Here is a 20,000-nt window from a genome sequence, read left to right as displayed (position 1 = left end):
ATGATCTGACCCTTTGTTTGATTCTGTTGTGCAGTCAATATCTTAGGCAAGTGTCTCATAAAATGGCTTTGGGGTTCACCAATGATTTAGGAAATTTGCTATGTGAGTGAATTAATCTGTTGGACTGAAGTACCTAATGGTTTTCTGTACTGAGTTAAAAACCTTTATGCCAAGGTGAACTTAGCAATTCGGTAAACAGACAGCAATAAAATACGTTGCAGGCTAATTACTGCTTTCCAAAATAGAAAAGAAAATTGCTCCTGGACCCAGTTATATGTGGGCCTATTTATTTACTTTATTCTTAGATGTGTTTGTAAGTATGTGTATATATATATATATATATATATATATATATACACACACACACACACACACACACACACACACACATATATATATATATATATATATATATATATATATATATATATATATATATATATATATATAATTCACCTTATTTGGAAAGAAATGAAGGTTGGTGACAGGAAGGGCATCCAGCCATCGAAAGTCTGCCTTACCAAATTCAGTGTGACCCATTTGAGCATGTAAAAGTGGACATTAAAATGATAATGATGATTTTGTGTGTGTGTGTGTGTGTAATCAGGAGATACAATTGATTGAAGTCCCTTCAAAGCATGACTCCAGCATGGGCACATGCTAAAAGATTGCAGCGTAGAATGCTATATATAAGCATGTATGAACGTGTACGTATTAATGGGGCATAAATCATTTCTGTTAGTAAAACATTATTATTATTATTATTATTATTATTATTATTATTATTATTATTATTATCAAATCTTCATAAACCTAAACTTTTTCTCTGTCTGTCGTCTCTCCCCTCCTCCTCCTCCTCCCTGTGTTTTTATCTCAAATTTTAGTTTCCGTGTGTAACACATATGGTGTTTAGATAATTACATGATTTCACTAATAAGCTATCATTTAATTACATTGCTACTTCAACTTCTCCACCACCACCAGCACCACCACCAGCGCCTTGCCACATCTTCTGTCATCCTCTCCTCCCCCCCCAACCCTTCCGTCTCCGTTCATCATCTCACACTTACTTATATATTGCAGCTCTTGCTTACTGTCTTTCTGTCTGTTTATCTATTTTATCTATCTGTATATCTCGACAAATTATCAGCCTGTCTCTGAATGTGTGTGTGTGCATGTTTTTGTGTGTGTGAGTGTGTGCATGTCTGTGTGTGTGTGTGTGTGTGTGCATGTCTGTGTGTGTGTGTGTGCATGCTCATAGATACGAACTGCAAATACAGGCTAAAGATGCATACAGCTTGTTTACATATATGTACATATCTTTGTATATGAAAGCATATACATGTGTGTGTGTATATATATTTATGTATGTACATGCACATATATATATAGTCTATTATAGGCATTCGTTTGTTTCTCTCTCTGTCTCTTTCTCTCTCTCTCTCTCTCTCTCTCTCTCTCTCTCTATATATATATATATATATATATATATATATATATATATATATATATTTACTTTATTTAAAAGCAGCAGAAATATCACAAAAACTGTTACTCACAGTTTCATGCTCCCATTCTCTACCTCTGGTATTTGAGTACTCTTTTTTCCACCTTGTTTCACATTTTTGTGCTTACCCCGATATATATATATATATATATATATATATATAGATAGATAGATAGATACGCATACAATGGCTGTACATACACACACACACATACATACATATATATATATATATACATATATATATATATATATATATATGTGTGTGTGTGTGTGTGTGTATACAAACCTAGACAACTTTTCTACTCTAGGCACAAGGCCCGACAAATTTAGGGAGGGCACCAGTCGATTAGATCAATCCCAGTACACAACTGGTACTTAATTCATCGACCCCAAAAGGATGAAAGGCAAAGTCAACCTCGGCAGAATTTGAACTCAGAATGTAACGGCAGACGAAATACCACTAAGCATTTCGCCCGGCGTGCTAACGATTCTGCCGCTCGCTACCATATATACATGTGTGTGTATATGTATATATATGTGTATATATATATATATATATATATATATATATATATATGTCATAATTTCAGTTATGTGTGTGTGTATTTATAGAGTTAGTTATCTGTGTGTTTAATCAACCAGTGAATGTATTGTATTCTTGAACCAAACACTTCATTTCATGTTGGCTGACTAACATGAAATGAGTAACCCTTGTCAGTGACCAGCATCCTGTTCCAGGGAATCTGGTTATTGTGGTAATTGTGGTCACTTGGGAAGTATGGAAAGTGAAATAACTAGCAGACCCAAGGAGTCCTAGGCCTTCAGACACTTATGCCATGCATATATATATATTTAACTAATAATTATGTGTGTGTATGTATACACTTATATACACACACACGCATATCTAAATTGTGTGTGTGCACACACACACACATATATATATATATATATATATATATATACAGAGTGTCCATAAAGTCCTTTTACAGGATAAGCTTTAAAAGTATAGAAGTTGCAAAGATAATTTATGGACACCCTGTATATATATATATATATGTGTGTGTGTGTGTGTGTGTGTGTTCACACATTCCTTAATGCGTCTCTCTATCAAATCTGCCTACTTATGTTTCTTTCTGTCTCCTTCCCATTCCTATCATCTTTCTTCTTCTCTCCCCTCCTTCTCTCCCCTCCTTCTCCCCCCCCCACTAATACATCTCAGTTTTATTTATGGCTGGGGCTCCACATCATAGTTTTATTTATTGCATTTACATTCTGCAGTGGTGGCCATGAGGATAGGTAGTGGGTTAGTAGTGGTATTGCTGTTGGTATTGGACAAAAAAATTCTCTCTCTGACCATCTCTGCTGCTATGTACACAACACACACACACACACACACACATACATACACACACAAGCTTTTAGACAGCATACACACACACACACAACAATAAATATATGTACAAATGCACACACACACACACACACACACACACACACACACCTCTCCACATTATCTATTCATACGTATGGTTAATTATTTTTCTGTCCTGCTTTTTTTTTTTATTTATGCTCCTTTTTTACTTCCATACTTTCAAGTGCAGTAAACTCCACCTTCACCGCATAAAGCATCACCGCCACCGACAACAACAACAACAACAACAACAACCACTAACATTGGTGCATTACATTGTTAAAGAAAGAGATATCCCCCTCTTTTTATACCATTCCCCCTCCCTCTCTCTCTCTCTCTCACATGCATGGCACACAATACAATTTCCCTCCTACTGTTCAATGTTCCCTCATTTACATATTTAAATGAGAGAGCAACTAGTGCAATTGGGGCGGTGCATCAACAGTGCAGTTTGATTTTAGGGGTTCTTTTCTCCGTTTTTTTAAAAATATTTTATTTTTTATTTCTCTTCTTTTATTTTTTAAATATATAATTGCGTACAAATTGCTTTACATACATTACTTAGTCTCTTCTTTTATTGCTTCCAACCAATGAGATGTGGTCATCCTGCAACACAGCTTATCACAAGCTATTGTTTCCTTCTTCTTCTTCTTATAGTCATCATTAATTCAGATTGTTTTATGCTCAGTTGTCTGTATATCTATCTCTTTAGCCAGCCTATCTCTCTCTCTCTATCTGTCTGTCTGTCTATCTATTTATCTATCTATTCATCTATCTCTTTATATCTATCTATCTCTCTTTGTTTATCTTTATATCTATCTATCTATCAATCATATATATATATGTGTGTGTGTGTGTGTGTGTGTGTGTGTGTGTGTGTAGATATATAAATATAAAATATCAATTATACAGCAACTCTATGTAAAATGTGTTTCATCTTATATGTATCTCTGACATCATCATCATCATCATCATCGTCATCAAAGGTGTGTCTATATATCTATATATGTATGTGTGTGTATATATATATATATGTGTGTGTGTGTGCGTGTAAATAAATGTATCATTTGTATATATCATATATATATATATGTATATATATAAATCATGTATAATGTGTGTGTGTAAATATATCATTGTGTGTATATGTAATGTATGCGTGTATGCATAATATACAAGTGAGAAGAGAAGATAGTTTGTAACCATTTAATTCTTCTTCTGTTTACAAAAGCTTTGAGCACCTTTTGCAAAGTTCAAAACAGTTTTAAAATTATTAAGCTCTGTCATTTGTCATTTTATCGACTCACATATGACCCTTGACCTCCCTTTCTGAAATTTGTTGTTGTCCACAGAAAATGTAAAAGAAATTTCTTAAATAGATCATATGTGTGTGTGTGTGTGTGTGTGCATGCACACACACACATACAGATATAAATACCCAAGACTGCATTAGACATTGGAAAAAGTTGCTAATTAGATAAATAATTGAGAGTAATTGTGGAAATTAACCCAGTATTTTGAAAATAATAACAATAATAATAATAATAATAATAATAATAGTAATTATTATTATTATTATTATTCATCATCATCATCATCATCGTTTAACGTCCGCTTTCCATGCTAGCATGGGTTGGACGATTTGACTGAGGACTGGTGAAACCGGATGGCAACACCAGGCTCCAGTCTGATTTGGCAGAGTTTCTACAGCTGGATGCCCTTCCTAACGCCAACCACTCAGAGAGTGTAGTGGGTGCTTTTACGTGTCACCCGCACGAAAACGGCCACGCTCGAAATGGTGTCTTTTATGTGCCACCCGCACAAGCCAGTCCAGGGGCACTGGCAACGATCTCGCTCGAAAATCCTACAGGAGCCAGTCAGGCGGTACTGGCAACGGCCACGCTCAAAATGGTGCATCTCATGTGCCACCCGCACAAGAACCAGTCCAGGGGCACTGGCAACGATCTTACTTGGCTTGCCGGGTCTTCTCACGCACAGCCCATTTCCAAAGGTCTCGGTCCGTAGTCATCGCCTCGGTGAGGCCCAATGTACGAAGGTCTTGCCTCACCACCTCAGCCCAGGTCTTCCTGGGCCTACCTCTTCCACGGGTTCCCTCAACTGTTAGGGTGTGGCACTTTTTCACGCAGCTATCCTCATCCATTCTCACCACATGTCCATACCAGCGCAATCGTCTCTCTTGCACGCCACAACTGATGCTTCTAATGTTCAGCTTTTCTCTCAAGATACTTACACTCTGACGGGTATTCACATTGACATTACACATCCAACGGAGCATACTGGCTTCATTCCTTGCGAGCTTACGTATGTCCTCAGCAGTTACAGCCCATGTTTCACTGCCATGTAGCATGGTTGTTCGTACGCATGCGTCATACAGTCTGCCTTTTACTCTGAGTGAGAGTCCCTTTGTCGCCAGCAGGGGTAAGAGCTCTCTAAACTTTGCCCAGGCTATTCTTATTCTAGCAGCTACACTTTCAGCGCACCCACCCCCACTACTAACTTGGTCGCCCAGATAGCGGAAGCTATCGACTACCTCTAGTTTTTCACCCTGGAATGAGATAGAAGTTGTTTCCTGTTTGTTTGCAGTCTTTATTGCACCTGAACATCTGCCACAAACAAAAACTAACTTGCTAGTTAACCTGCCTTTGATGTTGCTGCACCTCTTATGTGTCCATAGCTTGCACCGGGTACATCTTATAGAGTTACTACCTACTCCTTTTCTACATACTGAGCAGGGCCATCTACCTGAAGGGGTTTGTGTTTTATCTACCTTCCTACTTATTAGGATTTTGGTTTTAGCTAGGTTGACTCTAAGGCCCTTCAATTCTAGACCTTGCTTCCACACCTGAAACTTCTCCTCTAGTTCTGATAGTGACTCCGCAATTAGGGCAAGGTCATCAGCATAGAGGAGCTCCCAGGGGCAACCTGTCTTGAACTCCTCTGTGATTGCCTGGAGGACTATGGTAAATAATAGGGGGCTGAGGACGGAACCTTGGTGGACCCCTACCTCTACCCGGAATTCATTGCTGTACTCATTTCCAACCCTCACCTTACTGGCCGCATCTCTGTACATGGCTCGCACAGCTCTCACTAGCCATTCTTCTATCCCAAGTTTCCTCATTGACCACCAGATAAGGGATCGGGGGACCCTGTCAAAGGCTTTCTCCATGTCAACGAAAGCCAGGTACAGAGGTTTATCCTTGGCTAGGTATTTCTCTTGCAACTACTATTAATTATTGATATTATTATTATTATTTCTGTTATAGACGCAAGGCCTGAAATTTGGGCTTACGGCTTAGTTGATATCATTGACCCCATTATTTGACTGATATTTAATTTTATCAACCCTCAAAAAGATGAAAGGCAAATCTGACCCTTGCAGAATTCAAACTTGCCCCCTTAATTAAGTGTTTCTGTTATAGTTTACTAGGCCTGAAACTTTGAGGGAGGGGGTAAGATGATTACACTGACCTGAGTATTCAACTGGTACTTACTTTCTGGGACCCCCCCCCCCCCCAAAGGGTGGAAGGTAAAGTTGAGTTTGGTATGATCTGAATTCTGTATGGAAAGAGCTAGAACTCATGGCACAAATCATTTTTCTGGTGCATTAACGAGTCTGCTATCTCACCACTTAAATAATCCTTTCTACTCTTGGCACAAGGCCTGAAATTTAAGAGAAAGGGGCTACTCGGTTACATTGACCCCAGTACTCAACTAGTACTTGTTTTATCGACTTCAAAAGGATGAAAGACAAAGTCAACCTCAGCAGAATTTGAACTCAGAACACCAAGGCAGATGAAATACCATTAAGTATTTTACCCTGTGTGCTAACGATTCTGCCAGCTCACTGCCTTACCTCTCACCACTTTAATAATAATAATAGTAATAAGACATGTTACCCCAGAACTTATGTTCATTGCACTATGTCGGTTATGACAATGAGGGTTCCTGTTGATCCGATCAACGGAACAGCTTGCTCGTGAAATTAACGTGCAAGTGGCTGAGCACTCCACAGACACACGTGTACCCTTATCATAGTTCTCAGGGAGATTCAGCATGACACAATGTGACAAGGCTAGCTCCTTTCAGATACAGGTACAATTCATTTTTGCCAGCTGACTGGACTGGAGCAACGTGAGATAAAGTGCCTTGGTCAAGGGCACAATGCACTACCGGGAAATTGAACTCATGACCTTATGATTGTGATCCAAACGCACTAACCACTCAGCTACACACCTTCATTTATAAAACTGTAAGAATAAAAGTTGAAGTCTTAAAGTTACTTATGAATACACATTTTTCTGAAGCTTTAACTCTTTTGGTACCATTCCATCTGAAACTCACCCTGGTGCTTTTAGCATACACACACACATATATGTGTGTGTGTGTGTGTGTGTGTGTGTGTGTGTGTGTGTGTGTGTGTGTGTGTGTGTGTATATATATATATATATATCTCACATACTCACACACATGCGTGCGTACACATGCACGCTATGGTACAATGTTCTATTCAGTAGGTAAGCAATAGTTGTTTAGGTTTAAATCTGTCACAGATTTCCTTGTTTAATAATGTTACACTCCTCAACTATTGCTAAGTTTATAATTTATAACACAACCAGTCACTCTCGCTCCCTCCCTCTCCCTCCTCCTCTTATTTGCCTCCCCTTCTCCTTTGGTCATTACAATGGATGTCTTTGTTGACTTCCTAAATATTTACGTCTCACTTTTTGCTTCTCTTACTATTTTGTTTGTCAACATTTTTTCAGTTTTCAAGCATGTTTCTTTGTTGTTTTTGTTGTTGCTGTTCTCAAGGCAGCAAACCAGTGGAGTTGTTAGTGCCATTTCTTCCCAATGCTTTATGTTCTGAGTTCAAATGCCACTGAAGTTGACTTTGCGTTTTATCCTTGCAGTACCAGCTGAGCATTAAAGTTAATCTGATTCATTAGAGTTAACCCTAATAGCCCACCACAAATTTCACAACTTGTGCCCATAGTATAAAGAATTGTTGTTATTATTAATTATTATTATTATTATTATTATTATTATTATTATTATTATTATTATTATTATTATTATTATTATTATTATCATTATTATTATTATTATCATTATTATTATTATTATTATCATTATTATTATTATTATCATTATTATTATTATTATTATTATTATTATTATTATTATTATTATTATTATTATCATTATTATTATTATTATTATTATTATTATCATTATTATTATTATTATTATTATTATTATTATTATTATTATCATTATTATTATTATTATTATTATTATCATTATTATTATTATTATTATTATTATTATTATTATTATTATTATTATTAATTATTATTATTATTATCATTATTATTATTATTATTATTATTATTATTATTATTATTATTATTATTAATTATTATTATTATTATTATTATTATTATTATTATTATTATTATTATCATTATTATTATTATTATTATTATTATTATTATTATTATTATCATTATTATTATTATTATTATTATTATTATTATTATTATTATCATTATTATTATTATTATTATTATTATTATTATTATTATTATTATTATTATTAATTATTATTATTATTATTATTATTATTATTATTATTATTATTATTATTATCATTATTATTATTATTATTATTATTATTATTATTATTATTATTATTATTAATTATTATTATTATTATCATTATTATTATTATCATTATTATTATTATTATTATTATTATCATTAAGGTGCCAAGCTGGCAGAATCGTTAGCACGCCGGGCAAAATACTTAGTGATATTTCGCCCATTGCTAGTTTCTGAGTTCAAATTCCGCCAAGATCAACTTTGCCTTTCATTTTTTCGGGGTCGATAAAATAAGGACCAATTCAACACTGGGGTCACACAGTATGCAATATCATGAGGTTGTTGATTGAAGACATTGTGTCCACCAGGGGTTTGTACTGTTTGTAAAGTCAGAACAAGGACCTCAGACAGACAGTACTTTATGCAAAACGCATGCTGTTCCAAGTAATGCTGACTTTTGCAATACATCTAGATTGTAGGATATTTCTAAAGGTTTCAAATGTTTTTCCAGATTCGATGGTATTGAACCCAATGTTCTAATGAGAATAGGGATAACCTTTATGTTTGACTCTCATAGCTGTCACATCTTAACGATCTCAATTCTCAGGTCTCTATATTTATCAACCTTTTCTCCTTTTATGAGGATATGTTGATCTCCTGGTACTGCCACGTCTATTATTAGGCACTGTTTGTTTGGCGGTGAACTTGCAGGATTGTCAGCAGACCAGACAAAATTCTTAATGGCATTACTTCTGACTTTACTTCCTGAGTTCAAATCCCACCAAAGTCAAACACTAGAGCTGATGTAATTGACCGTTTCCCTTCTCAGAAATTTCAGGCCTTGTACCTATAGTTGATAGGATTATTGTCATCATCATCATCATTATTATTAAATAAAGTTGGAAAAAACGCTGCCAAGCATTTTGTCTTGTGTGTTAATATTTCTGTCAGCTCACCACCTGAACAATAATAATAATAATAATAATAATAATAATAATAATAATAATAATAATAATTTATTGTGAAATGCAAAAGATTTCGCCACTAACTGTGAGGAAAAGCTAAAACTCATAATCAAAATTGTTTATTACTATTAATAAATCATTATTGCGTGATATGTCATTTATCAGTGCATGATAGACAAGAGGGTGGGAAATGAGAGAGAGAGAGAGAGAGAGAGAGAGAAAGAGAGAGGGTGAGAGACTTTAGACTGTAAAGAAAAGCATTATTGAGTTGTCTTTGTGTGTATTCGTGTATGTGCGGGTGTGTGTGAATGTGTTTTTTTTCCCCACAGATCAGTTTTCCAAAATAAAACTCATGTATCACATGAAAGAATGCTATCAGTGTAAATAATAATAATAATAACAACAACAACAATGTAAAAGGCGATTGTGTAACACACTGACATAAAACCACCTCAAGGAAGTCACTTCCTATTTACTCCATGGAATTCACATGCTCTCTCTCAATCTGTGTCTCTGTGTGTTTGTATACATATATATATGTGTGTGGGTGGGTATTTATGTGTCTATATATGCCACTCTCTCTCTCTCTTTCTGTCTCTTGCTGTATTTGTGTGTGTGTTTTCCCATTCCATTTTTGATTTCTTGTGGGCAACTCATGTTCTTTCACTGTTGTTTATTTCAAATATTCTTTAAACATGGACAGCATACGACTTGATCTCTCATTACTTACCAAGGATCTTTCCTGGGGAAAGTGTATCCTTAACAAACGGTTATATTCCGATCACTGGTCCTTCTCTTCAAGTCCAGCAGGTACTTCATTCCCCCAGCAATTATTGATGTGAGACCTATAAAAGAGTGTTTGCTCTTACAATTGGAACTGTGCCTCTGCTACACACACACACACACACACAAATCTTAGACTGCATCCAGAAAAAGACTACTTAATTATGTAAAGGTCTCATTGTAACCTCTTCTGCCTAATTTAGAACATAGTTGTTGTTGTTCCTTTATGATTTCAAAACCAGCTTGTCTCCATATGTAACATTCAAATAACTGGTTTGAATGCCATTGACCCTGGTATTTGACTGATATTGCCTCTAATGAAATGTTTAGCTAAATATATGTAATTATTATCATAAACATTATAAGGGCAGCGAGCTGGCAGAATCGTTAGCACACCGGGTGAAATGCTTAGTGGTATTTTGTCTGCCGTTATGTCCTGAGTTCAAATTCCGCTGAGGTCCACTTTGCCTTTCATCCTTTCGGGGTTGATTGAATAAGTACCAGTTATGCACTGGGGTTGATGTAATCGACTTAATCCCTTTGTCTGTCTTTGTTTGTCCCCGCTTTGTTTAGCCCCTTATGGGCAATAAAGAATTAAATTATAAACATTATTCTGCTTTGTTTATTAATCTGTATTAATTATTCTATTTTAATTAATTTGTTTTATTTTTTAATTTCTCATTAATTCCTTATTTTCTCTCTCTCTCTCTCTTTGTAGATTTTCCTATCGCAAGTCAAATCGGACAACGCTCGCCTGTTTGACTTGTCCGATGATGAACTTGTCCGACTCACCGTGAAAGAACTAAACCAGGTAGTGAAGGGTCTCACCAGAGAGCAAGTGTCCCGCCTAAAGCAGCGTCGACGTACACTGAAGAACAGAGGCTATGCTGCCAACTGCCGCGAGAAGCGGATATCACAGAAAGAGGAGCTGGAAATCGAGAGAGAAAAGCTACGGGCTGAGGTGTACCGGCTGCAACGAGAGAACAATGTGGTCAAAATGGAACTGGACTCATTGCGACAAAAATACGACGCCCTACAGAGATTTGCCGACAAAAGTGAACTGCTCATTCTACAAAAGCCAGTGATGATGTCTGAACCACTTTCCCTGAAGAGAGAGACAATTCGGAGTTGACTGTCCGTTGGTGGTGGTGGTCGTGGTGGTAGTCATGGCGGAATCCCTTTCCCTTGTCTTCCAGACAGGACTTATAATTTTGAACTCTTTCCGCCATTCTACACATCACACAACAGCAGTAACTAAAGATCACCACCTCCATACAACTACTACTACTACTACAACCATTACTTTTCCTCGCCATTACCCCTCTATTAAACATACATATACATTTATGATATATATTAGGTATACTGTACTTGATATGTATATTGTATAATATATATATATATATGTATAATAGATGCATAAATATGAACTGTATGATAGATATATATATTATATAACATATATATATATATATACACATGTATGTATGTAATCTACAGACATGACCAATTAATAAAGAACTGGAGTATAAAAGCACCAAAATGTGTAAACAGACTTCTGAGAAAATTAAATTAAATTAAGAGAGACTGAAAAGAAACAAAACAAAACGAAAAGACAAACGAGAAGCCAAAATAAAGACAACAACATCATCATCATCTCACACATACACACACACACGCACGCACACACACACACACACACACACACACATAATATATATTTCACATATACATACACACGCTGTTTAGCAACGGAACTATGGACTGCTAACTGTTGCAACACATCATTCATCAGTTTCTCTGTTTTGTTTCTTGTCTGTCTGTTCGTCCTGTCATTCCGTTGGGATTTTTTTTTCTTTTTAAAAAAAAAAAAAATTTTGGTTTTGTTTGTTTTTGTTTCTTTTCTTTTTTTTTGCTCCCCTCCCACCGCTCCTCAGCTTCAGTGCCACCATCCCCACCACTAATGCCATCACCGCCCTCTTCTTCTTCTTCTTCTGCTCTGTCCCTTGTATCCTACCGCTGCTTCTTCTTTTATTCATTATCACACATTCATTAATTGATGACGTCACTAATCAAATGATTGGAAAGGGAGGGGAAAGTGCTATAAATTCCAGGGATGGGGGGGTGACATACATACATACACACATACATCAGTACACACACACACTGAGAAAGAAACAAATTAATCAGTGATTGTTGTTTCCTTTCTAACCAAATCCTTTCCATTTCTGTCTTTTGTTGTTGTTGTTGTTGTTGTTGTTATAGCCTTCAACACACCTCCACACCTCGCTGCCCCTGATTATGAATACCCAGCTTCTCTCATCTACCCCTATATCTATCTATCTCTCATCTATTTTTCTCTTACTTCTCCTTTACCTCACGTCTCTCTTTTCTGTTTCTTCTTCTCTTCTCTCTCTCTCTCTCTATCTATCTTGTCTCTCCATTTTACCTTCGTTGTCATCTGCTTCTTTCCATAAATGTCCCAGAAAAGACGAAATCCCCTCCTTGATGTACAGCTTTCTTGTTTAAACCCCTACCCCGAACCCACCCCTCACTCCTGCTCCACCTCTGCCATTTATTATTTTTTTTTAGTTTCCCATTGTGACCCTTGACCTTCGCCACAATGCCCCCTCTCCCCTCCCCGCTCACTTCTGACCATTCTGTGGATGAAATATCCACTACTGGACTTCTATGGCCTGCCATGGCCACGGTCCACAGGCTCCCACCCCCACCCCACCCTCTCCACTTGGTATCCCAAAGGGTTGTCCATGATGCATTCTCCGTGGACTTCAAAACAACTAAAACAAAAATAAATTTTAAAAAAATATCTATATAAATAATAATAATAATATATAAAATAATAATAATAATAATAATAATGACAATAACAAAGACAAAGAAGAGAGAAGCAGCTCTCTTCTTTACAACAATTTAGACATAGCGCTCGGAAAAGAAAAGAAAAGAAACAATTTTATGTACAGCGCAGCAAAATGTGACGACACAGAAGAAAAGGACTTATTTATTATTATCATTTCATGTGTTCAGATATATATATGTATTTACATATATATATATGTTTGTATATATATGTGTATATATATATATATATTGTTTTCTTTTGTAAAATGTGTTATTTCATCTTTTTCCTCCATTATTTCAGTATGTTTTTATTTACGGTTGTCTTCTTTTTGTTTCTGATATATATATATATATATATATATATATATATATATATCAGCTTCGTTCATCCCCCCCCCTCTCTCTCTCTCTCTGTCTCTCACTTTTCTTTTCCATCACAATCACCATTTCCTCTTCCTCTTTTCTTCTCCATCTCGTTTGAACAACATTCTAGATACTAGAACATTGGTTCTCCAAGTTTTTTTTTTGTTTGTTTTTTTTTCAACCAGGCCAGCACCAAACTCACCACCACACCCACCACCTCTGCCTCTTCACCCTATCCTCTCCTCCCTGCTCCTACTCCATTCCTGTGATCCTACCGGAACCTCATCAAACAGACCCTGAGCTTCGCACCATCTCAAAATCTGTCTGTAAAGCATTTTGTATGAAAAGGTAGAATGAAGAAAAAAAAAACAGACTCCCTTGGCAAAACTAACATGGTGATCTAGTAAGCGACACAATAATCCTGTATGCATATCACCATGGTAATAGTTATAGGCTGTAGTAATAATAATAAGAAGAATAATAATGTTGACGACAATCGATGATTTCTAACACTGGCAAACAGCTACGAATTTATAAATCGATTCGATAAACTGTGTATCACATATTTGACTGGAGTTGTGTTATAATTTACCTACCCTCACTTTTGGGAGAAGAAAAAGAAAAAAAAGAGGATTTGAGCTCAGAACATATGGAGACCTAACTTAAATGACACAAAGTATTTTTGTCCGATGCTCTACCAATTCCGAAATACTTTTTTTAATGTTAAATGCAAAGCCTAAAATTTTTTGGAACAAAGAAGGGCACGTTAAATTTGATCAAGGATGACCTCCTTTTTTGCTGTCTGTTATTAACTGGCATTTATTTTATCAACTCTAAAAGGATGGTGTAATAATAATGACATGTTTGGAATAGTATCAACAATTTTCATAATTTATTCGAAAAATATGCATTTCACAATTTTTTTTTTTTTTATTAATCCGTTACGTTTGATTGAATTAATGCCACTTGCTCCATTAAAATACCAAATACAGGCTGCTGTCAAAGTCTGGCAGTGATTCAATATTAGTTTTTAGGCATCACATATTTTATTTTTGCTATCCATCACTTAGTCTGGATATTACATGTCTTACATTGTATCTCTGTCTTACTTTCCTTGCATCATATTTCTGATAACCATCGACCCTGCCCTTAATGCTTACCCTCTCCTGCTCTGCTTCAACAGTTTCTTGAAGAGATGGATGGACACAATGTATTATTTCAGTGTGCCATACCTCAGCACTGTTTGGTACCTCCCTCACCCAACTTCACAGTAGGCCCACCCCTCAAATCCTGCTACTGCCCAATGGCACCCTTTCCTTACTTAATCCTAGAAGAGGGTACAAGTGTCAGGGTGTGAAGTGGTGATGCTGCTAACACTGAGAACCATATGTTCTAAGGAATAAAAAAAATTAAAAAATATATATATATATTGAATAAATTCTGTTTTTTTTTTAATTTTCTTATGATTATTATAATTACCATAATTATTATTAATATTATTATCATTATAATTATGAATTATTATCATTTTATATTTTGATTTCTGTTATTCCTAATTTAAAATAAAAAGAAAGAAAAAGTTTCAAATCTTAATTACTTTTTTGTTAATTTAATCATTTTAAAATAGCTTTTTGTCTGACTGTTTTTTCCTTTTGAAGGTTGTTCCCATGTTTTTTTCCCACTCCATCCACAATTAATCCCCTCCTCATGGTACACAGACCATTGTCAACTTTTCCCCACTGTTATCGACCCTAGGCTGTCCTTTCTTCTCCCACGTTTTTGTTGGGTTTGAATTATTGTTAATCCTTCTGTAACTTTTGATTTTCTTTTTTTGCTAGGGAGATGTGAGTCCTTTTCAAAGCCATTTTTACTTCTAGGAAGAGGTTCTCCATATTAGTCAGACCTCTCACCTTTGACCTTTGACCTGTCCAGCATAGGCATCCCTGGCTCTGCTGGCATCTGGCACAGCTCTCAGAGTCATTGAGGCATGCTTGCTACTACATCACACAAGGATTGGACTTTGTGCTGACACTCCGTCCATCTCCATTCATTATCTGTTTTGATTCGGTGATTTTTAAAATCACCCCCCCCCCCCACACACACAGACACAAATCAAAATAAGTGAAAAACAAACAACATAGATGAGAAAAAAGAATTAGTCATTATTCTTTTGAGCTTGTTTGGCTTTGCCTGACTCAATCATTATCATCATCATCGTTTAACGTCCGCTTTCCATGCTAGCATGGGTTGGACGATTTGACTGCGGACTGGTGAACCAGATGGCTACACCAGGCTCCAATCTGATTTGGCAGAGTTTCTACATCTGGATGCCCTTCCTAACGCCAACCACTCAGAGAGTGTAGTGGGTGCTTTTACATGCCACCGGCACAAAGGCCAGTCAGGCGGTGCTGGCAATGGCCACGCTCCGAATGGTGTATTTTATGTGCCACTTGCACAATCTTTCATAACATTCAGGTTGTCAGCATCAGGATGACCACCTGTGTCTGCACATAATTGGTTGATGATGATCTTTAAAGAATGGCTGTTCCATGTTAACCTGTCCAATGGTGTGTATTTTAAGCCCTTGCTTTGCTCTCTCTCTCCAGCAATATCCTGCAAAATGCATGCGTCTCTCTCTAATGACACCACTAATTGCAAGAAGGCTGCAATGCTATCTTCATTTCTGTGAGATATTTAGGATAACCCACAGCATACGAGTCTAAGCCGCATCGAGTCTTGTCTCCAGGTGTTTCATGAATATCCAAGCAGTGGACCCATACAATAAGAACGATTCCACTTAAAACAGAAGAGAAGAAACGTCTCTGAAGATCATCAGGCACTGAAGCCATCAAAAGCAGCCCAGATTTCTGCAAGAAAAATGTTTACATCCTTTTCTTTGGAACCAATGTGACTTCCTAAGGAGTCTACAGATTTTAGAGGATTTTGTTTGTGCTTATTGAATGTTTTAATCAATAACGTTTCGGCTGATATACCCTCCAGCCTTCATCGGGTGTCTTGGGGGAATTTCGTACCTGGGTTCTCACTCCTAAGGTATTTTTCGATGTTATTATTATTATTATAATTCAGGTCACTGCCTGGAATCGAACTCGGAATCTTGGGGTTAGTAACCCGCGCTCTTAACCACTACGCCATATGCCCGTGAGCATATGGCGTAGTGGTAATAACATCGAAAAATACCCAGGTTCGAAATTCCCCCAAGACACCTGATGAAGGCTGGAGGGTATATCAGCCGAAACGTTGTGCTAACAACAAACAAGATGAGAACAAATATCTGTCAAATGTAAATAATGGTATTTATTCTTATTGATTTGAATTAATCATGCATTAACTCGCAACTTCAAGATTTCGATGACGTGTCTGTTTATTGTTTGAATAATGTTTTAGGGTAGATGCAAGGGGCCGGTTTGAACACGAAAACAGGTTGACTATTTGGGCCGGATATGACTGGCTTTCTAGAAGTAGTTCTGTTATCCAAGTGAGCGACATGATTAGTAATGAAAGAAAGTGATCCGAAAAGATTGTAGCCTAAGAAAGATCAGGGTGAAAACAGTTCAGGGAGCTGTTATCTCTGTTGGCAACAAAGGGTTTTACTTTTCGGGTGAAGGGCAGATTATATGATGTTTGTGTACGATGAATGATGCTGCATGGTCAGAAGACATAAGCGCTGAATGTGGAGTGTGTAGAAGGGTAAAATGAGGCAAACATTCTCATATAAATGTTAGTGTACATACATGAATGGCAGAATAACATTAGGGAGAGAAAATCCAAGTATAAGAGGGATCAAATGTAGTGTGCAAGAGAGGAAACCGTGTTGGTATGGAATGTGTTGTCTATGGAGGATGGATGTTGAATAAAGAAGTGCTAAGCGAGCAGAACTGGCGCAAGAAAACAGCGAGGAAATGATGAAATAAAAGCTAATCTCTGGAACCCGCATCTCACAGAACAATCGCAAAGGGTTCAAGCGCTGTGCTAGTGAAGTCACATCTAACCCATACCAGGATGCAAACAACCAAAAACAGACGTAAAATGACGATTATGATGTCTTAGAATGTTCCTAATCCATTTGAAAGAATCAGATATTTGGTAAAATTTCCTTCTCAAATATCTTCGTCTCATCTACAGCCAGGTTTAGTCCCATTATTCTCTTTTACTTGTTTCAGTCCTTTGACTGCGGCCATGCTGGAGCACCGCCTTTAGTCGAGCAAATCTACCCCAGGACTTATTCTTTGGAAGCCTAGTACTTAATCTATCGGTCTCTTTTTGCCGAACCGCTAGGTTACGGAGACGTAAACACACCAGCATCGGTTGTCAAGCAATGTACTTCTCAAGATTTTTACTCACTGTTTCCAGGGCTCCGACAATTATTGGTACTACTTCCACCTTTTTCGTCGACCACAACTGCTTAACCTCCCAAGCTAACCTGTTATACCTATCGACTTTTCTTTCTTCCTTATCGCATACCTTGTTGTCAGCTGGGTATGCTATATCTATGATTCAGCATAGTTTGTTTTCTTTCTCAATTCAGAATATGTCTGGCTTCCCATTCTCTATCTCATGGTCGCACTGAGTTATAAGATCTCACAGGATCTTTGCATTATTATTTTCGATAATGCTTTCGGGTTTGTAGTCGTACCAATTTTTTGCTCTATCAAGTCCATACTTGTTGCAAAGTGCCCAATGAACACGCCTGGTCATATTGTCATGGCGTCTCCTATATTCTTTCTGGGCTAGCGGCATACATTGGCTGGTAATATGCCATACGATTTCATCATTTTGTCCACAGATTCTGCATTTACCGCTTTCTGACGTATTGCCTATTGTTGTTGTTGTTGTTTGTTCCAAGTAGGAATTCGTAACGAAACTCCCAAAAGAATTGGAATATTACATTTTACTTCGAACAAACATATATACATAAATATGAGTGTGTGGGGTACATATACATACACACACCCATACACGCGCGCACGTACACACACACACACACATACACATGAACTTTGGAACTTTTGAGTGTCTGTCCTGTTTACCAAGACATAGGTTTGCTATGTGAGATAGCGGCAGGAAGTATTAACCAAAAAGGCTGTAGCAACGTACATGACCACAAAAATGTGAAAAATTCTGAAAAATAAAAACAGATTGTTAAAAAAAATCAAAATAATAAAATGGAGAAAAAAGGGTGAAACTTGGGGACACTAAAATAAATGAAACCGCAAACATACGAACGGACATTGATATTTTAGAAAAAACACACACGCACACAAACAAAGCCCGTAAAATGCACACAGATTAATTATAATATGTCGGAAGATAATGGAGATAGAATAGGAAAAACATTTGGGTGCTTATTTTGGTTATCTCACCCCCATTAAAAAATTGGCATTAAAAAATTGGGTTATCTCCCCGCTTAAAAGTTGAGTTTGCGTGGCGACAAGAGATTGGATAAAATGTATTAGATCCGTTTGATTCAATCGACGTTCGGCCTCCTTAACAGGCATGGTATGATCTGTTATAAAAATGTTATTAGAGCTGGCAGAAGCGGTAGCACGCCGGGCGAAATGCTTAGCGGTATTTCGTCTGCCGTTACGTTCTGAGTTCCAAATTCCGCCGAGGTCGACTTTGCCTTTCATCCTTCCGGGGTCGATTAAATAAGTACCAGTTACGCACTGGAGTCGATGTAATCGACTTAAACCCTTTGTCTGTCCTTGTTTGTCCCCTCTATGTTTAGCCCCTTGTGGGCAATAAAGAAATAAATTATTAGATTCAATAAGATGATTAATCTTTTCAGTTTTTCTTTTTATTTTTTTTCTGTTTTCATGTTTAATAATTTTTTTCATTTTTTCTTTGTTTTATTGAGGGTTAAACAAGTCTTTTAGTTGAGGGAGATAACCAAAAATATCGATATTTTTCATAAAAACGGGGGCAGATGACCCAATTTTTTAATGGTGGGTGAGATAACCAAAAAGTACCAAAATTTGCACTGCTTGCACAGTTATAAAAACTACATTCGCTAGTGTTGCAAATCAGAAAGAACTTCTGCATGTGGAACAGTTCACTCTTTGTCGGTTTTATGCGCTTACTCGTTTCAGTTTTTGAACTGCAGCCATGTTGGAGCATCCCTTATAATGTTAACTGAACGAATCGGCGTCGGTGCTTATTTTCTAAAGTTTGTTACTTATTCTGCTGGAACTCTTTTGCCGAACCGCTAAGTTACGGGAGTGTTAAACAAAGCAAATCAGTTGTCAAGCAGTGGAGAGACAAATACGAGCTCAAAGACACACACACACACACATACACACATTTATTCATACATAAACACACACACACAATCATACACGACGTGTTTTCACATTTTCTATTTACCAAATTCATTCATAAAATCGGCCTAGAGCTATGATAGAAAACACTTGTCCAAAATGGCGTGTAGTGGAACTCGAACCGAGCGCGCGTGGTTGCAAAGCAAACTTCT

At 36.7% G+C, this 20,000-nt stretch overlaps 1 protein-coding gene across 2 annotated transcripts in view; it reads left to right on the top strand.

The window, feature by feature from the left end:
- Window positions 1-12,842, top strand: part of LOC106879026 (transcription factor MafK) — a 137,526-nt gene extending 124,684 nt beyond the window's left edge. For both annotated transcript variants that reach the window (XM_052971368.2, XM_052971369.2), the window contains one exon: window positions 11,010-12,842. In XM_052971368.2, the coding sequence (XP_052827328.1) occupies window positions 11,010-11,423 (414 nt within the window). In that variant the 3' untranslated portion in view covers window positions 11,424-12,842. The remainder of the gene's footprint in view (window positions 1-11,009) is intronic.
- The last annotated feature ends 7,158 nt before the right edge of the window (window positions 12,843-20,000 follow it).

The sequence above is a fragment of the Octopus bimaculoides genome, chromosome 10, assembly GCF_046866305.1.
Source record: "Octopus bimaculoides isolate indiv1 chromosome 10, ASM4686630v1, whole genome shotgun sequence".
NCBI lineage: Eukaryota > Metazoa > Mollusca > Cephalopoda > Octopoda > Octopodidae > Octopus > Octopus bimaculoides.
Note: the sequence above shows the minus strand (reverse complement) of the source record. Positions and strands in the feature narration are given on the sequence as shown.